Source organism: Mycteria americana, chromosome 10, assembly GCF_035582795.1.
Source record: "Mycteria americana isolate JAX WOST 10 ecotype Jacksonville Zoo and Gardens chromosome 10, USCA_MyAme_1.0, whole genome shotgun sequence".
Taxonomy (NCBI): Eukaryota; Metazoa; Chordata; class Aves; order Ciconiiformes; family Ciconiidae; genus Mycteria; species Mycteria americana.
Genome location: NC_134374.1, coordinates 15,292,969 through 15,306,887, shown reverse-complemented (window position 1 = coordinate 15,306,887; position 13,919 = coordinate 15,292,969). Strand labels below are relative to the sequence as shown.

Below are 13,919 nucleotides of genomic sequence, written 5' to 3'. Positions count from 1 at the left end.
CTCCTTCTCCACCCAACGCAAGCGAGGTCTTGCTTGCAACTAGAGCATCAGCACCAGCCGAGGCAGAGCAAGTGGGCTTTCAAGCAGATGTGATTCTAGATGTATGCCAGGGCTAAGCAAGCTGCAGAATAAGCTATTTTTAATAAAACAGGGTTGTTCATCTGCAGGGTATGGAGTTGGTGTGTTTTGGCTGCAGGGATGTGAAGAGGACACAGGAGGAAGGGTCAGCCAGGGTGCAGCCCTAACGTGCTGACGACAGTAAAACCTCACGGTGTGCAGGAGTCCCAGGGCAGCTCGAGCACGGCCTGGCGGATGGCGTTTAGGATCTGGGAAACAGATGAAAAGCTTTTTCCTTGGCAGTACCAAAACCCCATTGTTTTCTCCCACTAGCCTGTGCCCCAGGATCTCTTGTACCAGGGCATAAACTGGCATTCAGCCTAAGTGACTTGTGCTAAATCCCCGCACACCAAAATGTGCTGCAGCGATTAGGAGCCGTTTATTCCCTGGTGCATTTCTGCACATTGCTGCCATTCTGCTGCTAGTATGTCCCTTTGTGTGTCGGTGGGAGCGTGTGGCAGGGAGGAGAGGACATGGGCACAGGCACTGATGTTCCTGCCCTTCACATTTCAAGCAGGTGGCCCTGGGAAGAATTGTCCTGCTGTAGCTTTGCTGCATGGGCGATGTCTGTCCTGGAGGAGCCGTGAGTGCTTTTTGCTTCCCAGGTCTGTGCATTTGCCTGGCTGCATCCTGGCGATAGGAAAAGAGCTGGCACAGGTTTTGCCGTATCCTCATTCTCCTGGAGGGAAGAGGTTTTCTATATGGGAGGGAGGCCACCCTTAGCCATGCCGTGGACCACAGCTGGAGGTGGGGATGGCCAGAGGCCAGCCCCAGCCCACCTTGCAGCCCCCTGCGATGGGCAAGCTGCAGGGAGGTGTAGATGTGGGCAGGGGTTAGGTGGGTGTGAGGGAGCATGTCCATCCCAGCTGGGCATCCCCACTGAGTTGGTGTGGCTGTGCCCCGGGACTCCCTGCAGGGACTGTGGTGGGAGCTGGCTGCTGGGACGGCACAGTGCACTGGTGAGGGACACAGGCAGGGAGCAGCGGCTGGCCGGGGCAGCCAAGGCCAAGCAGCCCCAGCAGGCGATGCCAGCCCACCCAAGCAAGGCACTGGGTGCGGGTGAGCATGAGGGAGGGCAAAGTCCATTGGTGCTGGCTCACCAGCGGCACCGCAGGCATGTGGGACCTGGCACTGTCCCCACAACGGGTGCAAATGCCTCCTCCGTGTAATGTGGGTGAGATGTACCAGGAGCTGAGCATGGGTGTTCTTCCCTTGCACCCGGGCTCAGGTCCATGAAGGATCCAGGCCAGTGGGGCAGAAAGGGCAGGACGTCCCCCAGACAGGGCCAGTCGAGAGAGGGAGCGTGGCTGCTCCCTGTCCCCTAGGCTCCCACAGTCCTTCTTCCCCAGCCCTCGGGGTCCCATTCCCCATCCTCACTCCATGCCTCATGCCCTGTCCTCATCTGGACGCCGTGCTCACCTCCCTGACACGCACACACTGTCTGCCTCATCACCATGTCTGTGTCTGGGCACTGGGGTGCCATGGGTTCACATCCAGGCAGCTGGCAGGTTTCTGCCTTCCCAGGATCAGAAGGGGGGTGGGAGAGTCAGACGTTGGAGCACCCACCAGTGCCGCCCCGCCTTCCAGGTCCTGCACACCCCCATCCCTGCCCCCCCGCAATGCCAGCTTCCAGGACTCCTGGAGCTGAGGGCTTGGGTCCAGCCAAAGATGGGACATGGGGCTGCATCCCAGGGTTGGACTCTGCAACTCCCACCCGCAACGCTGGCTCCCGCACGTGGCCAGAGCCTGGCTCTGGGGAAGAGCAGCTGGGTCCAGCCAGCATCTCTCCCGCATGTGCTGAGACCCCCGAGAGGACAGCAATGTGGGGATGGTGCAGTGGCTGCTGCCACCTGGAGAGGGGCTGGTGGGGTTGGTTCAGTGGTGGTCGGCTTTGGAGTTCCACACTGTGGCCCCCAGGAGACCTGTGGGTTTGGCTCCTAAGCCCCCTCACGAGTCCTGGCAGCTGGCATTGCCCTCGTCCTTGGTCTGCCTGTTGGGCAGGGTGCTGCGGCTGTTGGCAGGGTCCTGTGTTTAACCGCCTCTCCTTCCAGACATCCGGGACAGCGGGGCTAAGCCGGTGATGGTGTATATCCACGGCGGCTCGTACATGGAGGGAACAGGGAACATGATAGACGGCAGTGTCCTGGCCAGCTACGGGAACGTGATTGTCATCACCCTGAACTACCGCGTTGGAGTGCTCGGTATGGGCTGGCCAGCGTGGGCTGTGCTGCCAGCACAGCTGGGCGGTGGGACAAGCCCCCACTGGGCTTGAACCAGCCAGGAAGGGGGTGGTGCGGGGCATGGGGCCCAGTGGGATGGGGGCTGCGCTGCAGGTGCTGCCCCTGCCCTCCACCCTGGCTGCTGAGCAGGGTGCCACGTGGCAGTGCCCTCAGCGGGCTGTCACAGCATGGTCTGGCTCCTGGTACTCACCCCCCCAGGCTCATTTACACAACCTGGCTCAGCTGAAAGCAAATATTGGTCTGCAGTTAAATAAATAATAAATGTGTTTACCCAGCATCTCCTCCAGAGAGGGCTTGGAGCAGTGAGCTGCCAGTGGGTACTGCCTGGCTGCCCCTAGGGACCTGGCAGTTCTCCCTCCCCAGGCACAGGCTGCCTCCAAGCCAGTTGAGCTGCCGGGACCCCTGCAGCCACCCACCGCGGCCTGGCTGCCTGCAGAGGGGGTCACTGAAGGCTGTTGGGTGCCGTATAGAGGAAGGTGGCAGTCCCATTTTCATGAGCACTGGTGACCTAGAGAGGCAAAATGGGGACACAGGGTCAAAAGGCAGTGCGGTCCCCTGCCTGCTGCAGCAGAAACCCCCAGGGGCTGGGACACAGAAGATGTGCCTGGAGCATCACTGCTGCCTCCCTTAGCAGCAGGGAGAACAAGGGGTGCAGAGGTTTGGGGAGAGCTCCTTCCTAGCCATGCAGCCTGGCATGGCACTCTCCCCAAGCAGCTGGGCTCCCGGCCGGTACCCAGGGCAGCACATCCCTCTGACAGCATCCGGATTGCATAGTCTCTTGGGGAAGATGGCAGTTACCTGGTAGAAAATAGGCTTTTCAGTAAAAACAAGCTTGTTCAAGACCTTTCAATATTGAAAGTCAAGCCTTTAAGATGAATAGGTCCAAATTTAAGAGACATAACTCACAATACGAAATAAGACTTAAATGGTGCCATTGTCATCTCTATTGAAGTGCTGCAGTGTGCCCGGCCAGAGCACCTCCAGTACCGGAGCAGCGCCAGCACCGCTCCCTGCCTGCTGGTATTACCAGCCTGGATTTTACCTCAGGACCATGGTTTTGGTTTCCTGCTTTGCAAACAAAACACTGATAGTTTATCTTGGGTGTTCCCTTTGCTATTGAAAGCATTCCTCAGCATCTTCCTCACTGAGAGTCTTTGTATTTTAAGCTGCAGTTGGTTCCTCTCTGCCCAGCCCACCTCCTTATATTTATAGAGACTCCTCCGGGCCATGCTAGTCCATGGAAAGCATTGGCTGTGCATGCACTCAGCCTGCCTGCAGCTACCAGTGCTTTCTGAGCTTTCCTTGGAGCATGTGTGAGACATCTTGACTCGCTATTAGCAGAGGTGGTGGTCTGGGTAGGACAGGGCTTTGTGCCCACCACCCTGTCACTGCTTGCAGTTGGCTGGAGAGGCTCCCCAGGGCTTGCAGCTGCACTCGCAGCCTTTCACCCCTCTGTGCCGTTCAGAGGGTGGCTGGAGCTCCGTGGTGTCCCTATTCCAGCTTAGAGCTCACAGGACTCTCTTGATAGTGGTGTCTCATGTTGTGGTGGAACAGGGTCCCATAGAAGCTCCCCTAGGCCTGCGGAATTGGGGTGGGAGGTCAGAACACCTCCCTGGTTCCTCATCCCTAACCCGGCTCCCCTTGGCCCACAGGGTTCCTGAGCACGGGGGACCAGGCTGCCAAGGGCAATTACGGACTACTGGACCAGATACAGGCACTGCGCTGGGTCAGTGAGAACATCGCCTTCTTTGGGGGAGATCCCTTGCGGATCACCGTCTTCGGCTCTGGCATTGGTGCCTCCTGCGTCAGCCTGCTCACCCTCTCCCACCACTCTGAAGGTAGGTGCCAGCTGTGCCTGAGGATGCTGCAGCTGCGAGCAAGTGCCCTGCTGATACTAACCCAGGGAAGGGAGCCCACCTGGGTACCACCAGCCACCCTAGCAAAGTCAGGGCTGCTTTTTAATTAGTCACTGGTGAGAGCCTGACCCAGGGCCAGGAAGCAAAACCTTCTCATCATGGGCAGGGAGAGGCCAGTGGCAGAGCACATGGGAGCCAGGGATGGAGCTGGTGCTCCCAACGCATGGGGCTGCAGCCCAGAGCCAGCACCTGCGCATGGGGAGAAGTGGGGACCCCTCCTGCAGTGCCCTGCCCAGACACCCGGGCTCTCCCATGTGCAGGTGTGGAGGGAGTGTAGGGCATCATGCAGGGCACTGGGAGCACAGATCTCAGTGCTAGGAAAGGCATTCATACTGGAATAGAGAGGAAGTCAGACCTGAGGCATTCATACTGGAACAGAGAGGAAGTCAGACCTGAGCCTGGGGAGGGATGGAGGGCCCCATCTTGCGAGACTGGGAGGGCTGGAAGTGCTGCGACTAGCAAAACACAGGTGGAAGTGATATGATTGATACCTGTAAATATAGCAGAGTGTTTGCTCTAGATAAAGAAAGGAATTATTTACACTAAAAGATTGTGTTGGCATAAAAGCAAATGCATGTAAACCACCTGCAAAGACATTCACATTGAGCACTGGGGAAAAAAAAATTAACCATGGGAGTAGAGGTGTTCTCAATAAACTTCCTAAAGGAAATCACAGGAGCAAAGCCTGAACTGGATGTGGTCCACAGGGGACCAGCCTGCCAGGGACTTGGTCACAGGGGCTTTATATGAGGGTGCAGCCCTCTTCCAGTGCTGTGTCCCCAAGCGTGGTGCAGGGGAGAAGGGGATGCGTATGGGCAGTGGACACGAGCATGAGTCTGCACCTCAGAGACACACACAAAATTGCACTTGAAGCCATTGTGAAGAGCTGCAGCCCTGCTCAACAGCCTGGGAACTGCACAGGAATGAAGGAGACCTTCAGAATCTCAGCAGGGCTGATGGCATGGTGGAGGGTGTATGGGAGGAGGCTGGCAGTGCTTAGGCAAAGTTGGGCAGCCTTCCTCCAGCCCTGGGAGCTGTCAATTGACTGATTGCCCCGATATTGAAAGCAGGAATGATCTCAGCCCAGGCTACTGTGAAGGTGGCTGCACCAGCACCAGCATCACAATCTGGTAGTATTCGATGTGGAGGTTTGCAGGTGCTGCGGGCAGCATGAGGCTGGTGTTAGCTGCGGTGAGAGGTGGCAGAGCCTGTGCTGATGTGCTGTGCGGTGAGAGGTGGAAGAGCCATGGTGGGGAGTGAAGGGCAGCACCCTGCTGAGCCCAGACCTAGCACAGGGCTCGTAGGATGCTGGCAGTTCACCACAGAGTCAAAGGCAAGCCCGAAACAGCCCTCTTCTCCCAGATTTCTCCAGCCGCCCTTTTGGTTAAAGTTGCCTGATTCCAGCAAACCACTTGCCCTGCAGTGAGCCCACGCCCACATAGAGACCCATCACCGTGCTGGGCTCTGTTTCCCACTGATGGCCCTTCCCTAGGGTCAGGAGCCAGGCTGACAGGCTGCCCGCACCTCCACACCCATCCCTGCTGCCCATCAAGGTGCCCAGCAATTGCAGCTGGCTGCCAGCCTCTCCTCAGATGGGCCAGCGAACTGAAGCGGACAGGCTGAGACATGCTGCCATTGCCCATGGGATCAGAGTATGCAGAGGAGCTCCAGAGCCTCCTGGGTGGTGGGATATCCCAAGCAGGCTCTGGAGCCCACCAGTCCCCCATACTCCCTCTGTGCTGGAGCCCATGGCACAGCCAGCACCAACCCACCCTGTGCAGAGTGCTCCTGCCCTCGAGGCAGCTGCTCCCATCACTGGGCTCCCCTTGGTGCCCTAATGACCAGAGCTCTGGGGGATGCTCTGCCCCACAGACCCAACAACGGAAGCATGTCTGGACCTGGTGGGCAGCTGCTTCCTGAAAGCTGGCAGCTTAGGTGCTCCCACATTAAGTCCATGATGGTCCCTGGTCTTCCATGACTGCCCCACAGCCTGGTGGCTCTGCTGTCACCATCTCCAGTGCCCTGCCATGTTTGAGTAAAGCAGGGAAAAACAAAAAGGCAGGTAAAGCTGAAGTGATCCAGCCCTGGCAGCGTGTATGGAACTGCTGTTGCTCGCTCAGGACATGTTTGTTCTGGGTAAGCCCCTTTCCCTTGTCGCCCCAGGGCACTCAGGACACTCATGCTCAGTCTTGTGTGAGTGCCCGGTGCCTGAAGTCAGCCCCCTCTGTCATCCTGCTCCCCCCATGCCAGCTCCTGAGCAGGATGTTCCTGGGGCTGTTGCCCCATCCTCTTCAGGTGACTTGGTCAAATATTAATGGGTATTAGACTACAATAAGCTCAAGAACATGGAAAATGTGAGTTATACCTACAGAGCTGCTGCCAATGTTGCAATGCCAGAGCAGGGCAGGACCAGGGCTGCCCTCACCACTTCTGGGGCTCCTGGGGTAGGATTCCCAGCTACCTAGAGCCACGCAGGGCAGGCAGCAGCTCTCTAGCCCACAGGAGGAGATGCTTTTAATGGCTAAAGCCAGAGGATGCTTTGCTTGTGTTAGTAAATTGAGCAGTGTGTGGGAAAGGAGCATGGGTAGATCTTTGCAGTCTTGTTTCTGAGTAGCGGGCAGGGCAGGGGATGCTCTGTGGCTGCAGGGGGCCCGGGTGGGGCTGTGCCATCCCTGTGTGGATACCTGGGGCTCTGTGTGCCCTCCTGCCCTTGTGCAGGCACCCTGGGCAGTGTGGGCTCAGGGGTGGGGAGTATTTTACAGGCTGAAAGCTCCTGCAGAAAGAAAAAGAGTTTTCTCTGCCCATACTGAGTGTGAAAAGCCAGGGAGGGGACGCTGGGTGTAATACATTTGCGATGCTTCTTAGGGTGCTCCTCTCCATCATGGGAGTGCCTGGGAGGCAGGTGGGGATTGTGGGGAGGTGCTCTCGGTCCAGGATTCTCCTCTCTGGGATTGGGTGCTTCTGGCAGGGCAGCCCCAAGGCTGCAGACTGGTTTTTGTGGCCAGATGGTGACACCTCTTTGGAAGTAGGGCTGTGTGCTTGGCTGCCCAGGTGGCCCCAACTGCTGGTATGGGCCTGGGATGGAGGGAGCAGCATGGAGAGAGGCTGGGGGTGGATTGGAGGGGCAGCTCCCTGACCTTCCAGCCATGGAAAATACTGTCGTGCCAGTATAGCACTTTTTGGGTGACACTAGACTTTCTGCCACTAAACCCTGCACCTGTGTGCCATGTTCTTTGCTGCCCCATCCAGCCCCAATGCCTGTGATGTGGTCCCCCCTGCATTGCAGCGGTGCTGGGTGCCCAGCACCCTCACTGCTGTGGCAGCGGAGCTGCTGCCAGCTGTAAATGCTGTGAGGCAGGAGGGGAGCACTCGGTGCTGCAGCCAGTGTCACATCAAAGCAAACGGCCATAAAACAACCTCAAAAACCCCCTGTGCCAGAGCACCCATCTCCCCAGGAATGGGGCAGCCAGCTCTGGAGCATGGTGGGGGAGCTGCGCTAAGGTGCAGCCTGCAGACCAGGTGGGTTTGTTTTTATCACATCAAAATAAAACTCATAGTGATCAAGAGCTATTAATGAAGCTGCTAATTTGTGCCTGCTCTGCCAGGCGCTGCGAGAGGCAGACACTGGAGGCTGGTGCAGCGCATGGTGTGTCTGGCTGCTGGGGAGACCCGCAGCTCCCCTGGCAGCCTCAGCCCTTGTAGGCGGGTGGACTCCTTGCCAAGGACCAAAGCACTGCTTCTCTCCCCAGCTGGCCATGCCGGGGCAGAAGCAGTCGCTGCCAGGCAAACCTCTTGTGCTTCCTTTGCCCCATCTCCACCTCCGTGGGGGCTGCTGCCCTTCACTGCCAGCTCTGGGGGTGCTCAGACCTCAGCTGGACAAGGCACCCAACACCCTGCTTTGAGCAGGGCTTGGCCTAGACAACCCCAGAGGTGTTTCCTCTGGGGTTCCAGTAGCTCAGCTGCTGTGCAAAGTGAAGGGGAAATCAGGAGCTGGTGGCAGCCTGCAGCACCGGGCACCCTCTGGCAGAGCCCTGGTCCCACCACTTGGCCTCTCTGTGCCGGAGCTCTGCAGGACACGGAGTGCATTGGGACCCTCACCTCAGAGGGGAACAGGCAAGGAAGGCAGAACTACATCTTCCTGCCTTGGCCCCAGCAGGCTGGAGGGCTCTGGGGTGAGCTGCAGGGTGGCGATGCCTCCTTGGGGTGCTTGTTGGCCTTCAGCTGATTGCTGGCATGGAGTGGCAGAATGTGGCAGGTCTGGGCTCTTGCAGACTCCTGGGTCCTCCTGGTTCAGGACGTGGCCATGCAGAGACACAGTGCAGGGGCTCCATCAGGGATGTGACCAGCTGTTGGTGACACCAGCTGCCTGTGCTTCCCCAGGCAGGGGCAGAGCCCAGCCCAGTGGGTCTGTCTGGGAAGTGATGCTGCTGGCAGGGAGCAATAGCTGCTGCTGGGACGGCATCTCCTGGGAGCCAGGGAACCCCCATTCTGGCTCTTTGGCACGTGGATGATGGCACAGAGCAAGCAAACTCATGGCCAGTCTGCAGCCCATAGGCTGGGTATGACTTTCTAGGGCACTGGGAGGTGACAAACAGAGCTTGTGACTTCTCTTTGTCCCAGTGCATGGGACTGTACATCAGGTGCTTGGCAGAGCAAGGACTATGCATGCAGACAAGAGCTATGGACATGGTGGCTGGGAGCCAGGAGCCTCCAAACACTTCTGCTGTGGGAAGGTGCATGCTCCCCTGCAGAGCGGCACGGCCTTGGCTGCACAGGGGGTCTCACGTGGGCACTCTGTCTTTCAGGGGGGCTGAGGGCAGCCCTGTGGCCACCACGCTGCTGCGCCAGCACCATTAGGGACGGCCTGAGACAGTCCCTCATGGTGAGCGAGTGCCAGGGTCCAGCGAGGGCGCGGCAGCACTTGGGGTGCAGGAGAGGGCTGGCCGGAGAGCAGGGACCCCAGGGTGCACCCTGAGCCTGGCTGCTTTTCACCACCCCGGAGGCTCTGCTTCCTTGTCGCCCTTTGTATTCTGAGCACAAGCGCCATTGACATGGGGCTGGAGCACAGCCACGCATTCCTCCGCCTGGGCCAGGGCCTTTGTGGCCCCGTTTTCCAGGGCGAAAGTCCACTCCCTCTGTGTTCCCGGTGGCAGAAAGGCCCTCTTTGTGCATCTGGCAGTGTGCTCCTGCAGGGCTGGATTGGCACTGAGCAGCCCCAGCTGGGCAGGAAGCGGCAGGGAGGGGGTGAGTGAGACCCTGACAAAGCGGTGGGGTGGGACATGCAGGGTTAATTGTCCCCGAGCAGGCATTAACCCTCCCGCTGCTGCCAGCCTGCAGCCTGGCTGCTCAGTGAAGCCGGTGCCACCCTGGGCTGGAGGATGGTGCTGAGCCAGGGGCAGCATGTGCCCCCTGGGGGCTCAGGCAACATGTCCTTGGGGTGGCTGGGACAGTGTGGGCTGCTTGGCAAGGCCAGGCTGTGATGCAACCATGGCCCCTCTCCTCCTCACACCAGGACAGAGGGGTGCTGGGCCATCCTCTGCAATGGGATCCTTGGGGAGCACAGCAGCCCTTGGTTGCTGCCAGGAGCATCCACTGCATGCCCAGGTGTCACCCTGCCACCCTCGTGGTGGCCCTAAGCTGAGCCCCCTGTGCGAGCCTGGCTCAGTGGGCACCACAGTCCGGGTCAAGGCCAGGCGCAGGCTGGAGCGGGCTGGGTCCTTGCAGGGGTCCAAGGGCATCGATGCCTTCTCCACACTGCATCCTACACTGCAGCCCTGGGGTGTTGGAACAGTACTCACCTCACTGAGAGCTTCCTCCGCTCCTTGCCTGTCTTGCAGGTCTCTTCCAGAGAGCCATCATCCAGAGTGGTTCTGCGCTCTCCAGCTGGGCGGTGAACTACCAGCCTGTGAAGTACACCAGCATGTTGGCTGACAAGGTGGGCTGCAACGTTCTGGACACAGTGGACATGGTGGACTGCCTGCGGCAGAAGAGTGCCAAGGAACTGGTAGAGCAAGACATCCAGCCGGCTCGCTACCATGTGGCCTTTGGGCCAGTCATTGATGGGGATGTGATCCCGGACGACCCAGAGATCCTGATGGAGCAGGGCGAGTTCCTCAACTACGATATCATGCTGGGGGTCAACCAAGGCGAGGGACTGAAGTTTGTGGAGGGAGTGGTGGACCCCGAGGATGGCGTCTCAGGCAGTGACTTTGACTACTCGGTCTCCAACTTTGTAGACAACCTGTACGGCTATCCCGAGGGCAAGGACACCTTGCGGGAGACCATCAAGTTCATGTACACAGACTGGGCCGACAGGGACAACCCCGAGACACGTCGCAAGACTCTGGTGGCCCTCTTCACTGACCATCAGTGGGTAGAGCCATCGGTGGTGACGGCCGACCTGCATGCCCGCTACGGCTCCCCCACCTACTTCTACGCCTTCTACCACCACTGCCAGAGCCTGATGAAGCCTGCGTGGTCCGATGCGGCCCACGGGGACGAGGTGCCTTACGTGTTCGGGATCCCTATGATTGGTCCCACAGACCTCTTTCCCTGCAACTTCTCCAAGAACGATGTCATGCTCAGTGCCGTGGTGATGACCTACTGGACCAACTTTGCCAAGACAGGGTGAGTGGGGATGGGTGCTGTGCTTGGGGGGTTCTGCACTGACTGCAGCTGCACCCCTTGGGACCATGCTGTGGTGGGGCGGTGTCATGCCTGGTGTGGGACACTGAGACCCCCCATGCCCAGAGGTCCATGTGCTGCACCTTCACTGGGGTCAGGGCATCAATCACACAGTGAGAAGCTGAGAGCACGGCCAGCCCCCGGGACAGGACCCAGCCAAGCGCAGGGGTGGGGAGGCTGGTTGGCTGTGGTTATCGTCCGTGAGACTTGACCCAGGGTTGGGGTGCTGCCCAGCCATGCAGGACCTTTTGCCAGCCCACCCTGTGCCACCACTGGCAAAGGTCCCCCCAGCCTCCATCTCTGCATCTGACTCTCCCTCCTTGCCTCTCCAGCTTTTCCTGGTGCTAGCTCTGTTTTGCCTGTGTTTCGCAGGGACCCCAACAAGCCCGTCCCCCAGGACACCAAGTTCATCCACACCAAGGCCAACCGATTTGAGGAGGTGGCCTGGTCCAAGTACAACCCCCGTGACCAGCTGTACCTGCACATTGGACTGAAGCCACGGGTACGCGACCACTACCGGGCCACCAAGGTGGCTTTCTGGAAGCACCTGGTCCCCCACCTGTACAACCTGCACGATATGTTCCACTACACCTCCACCACCACCAAAGTGCCACCACCTGACACCACGCAGAATTCCCATATCACCCGCCGGCCCAACGGCAAGATCTGGACCACCAAGCGCCCTGCCATCTCACCTGCCTACAACAGCGAGAACGGGAAGGAGAAGTGGAGCCCAGAGCAGGAGGCGGGCACCCTGCTCGAGAGCCCCCGTGACTACTCCACCGAGCTGAGCGTCACGATTGCCGTGGGCGCCTCCCTCCTCTTCCTCAACGTGCTGGCCTTCGCCGCCCTCTACTACCGCAAGGACAAGCGCCGGCAGGACACGCACCAGCAGCCCAGCCCCCAGCGTGGCGCCGCCAATGACATCGCCCACGCGCCTGACGAGGAGATGCCCTCCTTGCAGGTGAGCCAAGGGCACCGTGAGTGTGAGGCTGTGCCGCCCCATGACGCCCTGCGCCTGGCCGCTCTGCCCGACTACACCCTCACCTTGCGCCGCTCTCCGGACGACATCCCGCTCATGACCCCCAACACCATCACCATGATCCCCAACTCGCTGGTGGGGCTGCAGACCCTGCACCCCTACAACACCTTCACTGCCGGCTTCAACAGCACGGGGCTCCCGCACTCACACTCCACCACCAGGGTATAGCTGCCCACCGCCGGCGCACACACATGAACGCACGCACACGCACGCAGCAGACACTGGCAGAGGGACCGGCGGGGCCGCCAGAGCCGCCGGACAGAGGGGCAGCGCCCACGGATGGTGCGGCACCGAGCCGGGAGACCTGCGGAGTCCCGGCACGGCCGGATGCCCCGCTCTCCCCCCTGCGCTTTCTTTCGTTCCTATCTAACTTTTGAGAAGTGCTTTGACTCTCCCGGCTCCCAGCCAGAGGGCCCCGCGGGTCGCCCTGGGGCGCCGGTGGGGTGCAGGGGGGGACACAGTGTAGCCCCTGCACCCATGCACCGGCACGGGCGGGCAGGGGGGACCCCACTGGCAGCGGCCACGGGGCTCCCTGCACCGGGGCTATGCCTCCCCGTGGGGCAATTGCATCCCCAGCGCTCCGCCTACTGAGCACGCCGGGACTTGACGAGGAGTGGGGCCAGGCATCCCTCTCGGCAGGTGCCCGGGCATTCCCAGGCGGCTTGGTATACCGAGTGCCCTGGAAAAGGCTCCTTCACTGTGTCAAGAAGTGGCCCCGGCCCATGGTGCTATAGGCAGAGGAAGCGGGCAGGGTCCGGGGACCCGGCCTCGTGCTGGGTGCGGGCGCTGGGGCCGGTGGCGGGGCTCAGGGACGCCGGGGACCCTGGGAGAGGGGCCCCGGGCTGGAGACTTGGCACCTCTGCCCCTCTTTGCGCTGCAGAGAATCTCTTTTGTGTCAGTCGTTTCTCTTTGCAGAGACGTTTTTTAAGCAGATCTTTAGTTCTTTACACACTAACGGAGTCGCCGCGTTTTGTCCTTTGTAAAGATTTTAAAACCAAGTGTTCTTGATACAAAATAAAAAGCCAGTTAGAAGCCAGCGTGTGTGCGCGGTGCCGGCCCCTCGCAGCCCCCGCCTGCCGCGGGCGGGCACCAGGCAGGGCACTGCCTCCTGTGCCGCGGGGCCGCGCTCTTTTGTATTTTTGATATTCTCCCTCTTCTGTCGCCCGTGCCCACTATCTCAGCCAAATAGCCTGCCCGATGGCCCGCCCGCGAGCACTCCCCACTGCAGCCCACCCCGCTGCCACCACCAGCCAGTGCCACCCACCGACCTGCATGGGCATCACCTGCTGTGAGCACCGTCTGCCCACCCACATCAACCCAGGGCAGTCCCTCGTCACTGTGTCCCAGTGCTCCTCACCCTGCCCTGCTCCCCCCAGAAGCATCCCACGTCCCTTCACCACTGCCCCGGAGCCATGCTGTGCCCTCCACTGCCCGAAAGCAGAGCCAGTGGTTTGCAGCCTGCAGCAGGGGTGGGCAGTGCTGCAGGGCTGGCAGGAGCAGGGTGAGCCACGCACTGACAGCGATTCTGCCTCCCACCTCACTCCCACTGGGGCCTTTCCCCCCCCATCACGGGGTGACCCCAGCTCCAGCGTCTGGGGCGTGCAGCCGGGATAGACACCTGGGCAGGGGCTGCTCGAGTGGGACTGCTGGGGGTGATGCACCCGCTGGGCTGGTGGTGGCCACCGATAGCGAGGCTCAAGGCAAGGGGCTTTGGTGCAGCCGGGCGTGGAGAAGGAGCTGCCCAGGAGCCCACACGGGGCACCCCAGTCTCAGCCCCCACGGTGGGCACTGGCACCTAGGGCCTGGGGAGGCAGGAGGAAGGGACAGGTCCTTGCGGGGTCACCATACCTCGTCCCTGTGCAAGACGGTCCGGCTGGCAGACGCTGCCCGCGCTGGCGGCCGTGACGCACCGGTGCCGGC

The 13,919-nt window shown here is 60.3% G+C and overlaps 1 protein-coding gene across 2 annotated transcripts in view; it reads left to right on the top strand.

Moving 5' to 3' along the window:
- NLGN3 (neuroligin 3) overlaps positions 1-13,557 on the top strand; it is a 42,627-nt gene extending 29,070 nt beyond the window's left edge. For both annotated transcript variants that reach the window (XM_075513437.1, XM_075513439.1), the window contains 4 exons: positions 2,169-2,318; positions 4,010-4,195; positions 10,111-10,900; positions 11,330-13,557. In XM_075513437.1, the coding sequence (XP_075369552.1) occupies positions 2,169-2,318; positions 4,010-4,195; positions 10,111-10,900; positions 11,330-12,167 (1,964 nt within the window). In that variant the 3' untranslated portion in view covers positions 12,168-13,557. The remainder of the gene's footprint in view (positions 1-2,168; positions 2,319-4,009; positions 4,196-10,110; positions 10,901-11,329) is intronic.
- The last annotated feature ends 362 nt before the right edge of the window (positions 13,558-13,919 follow it).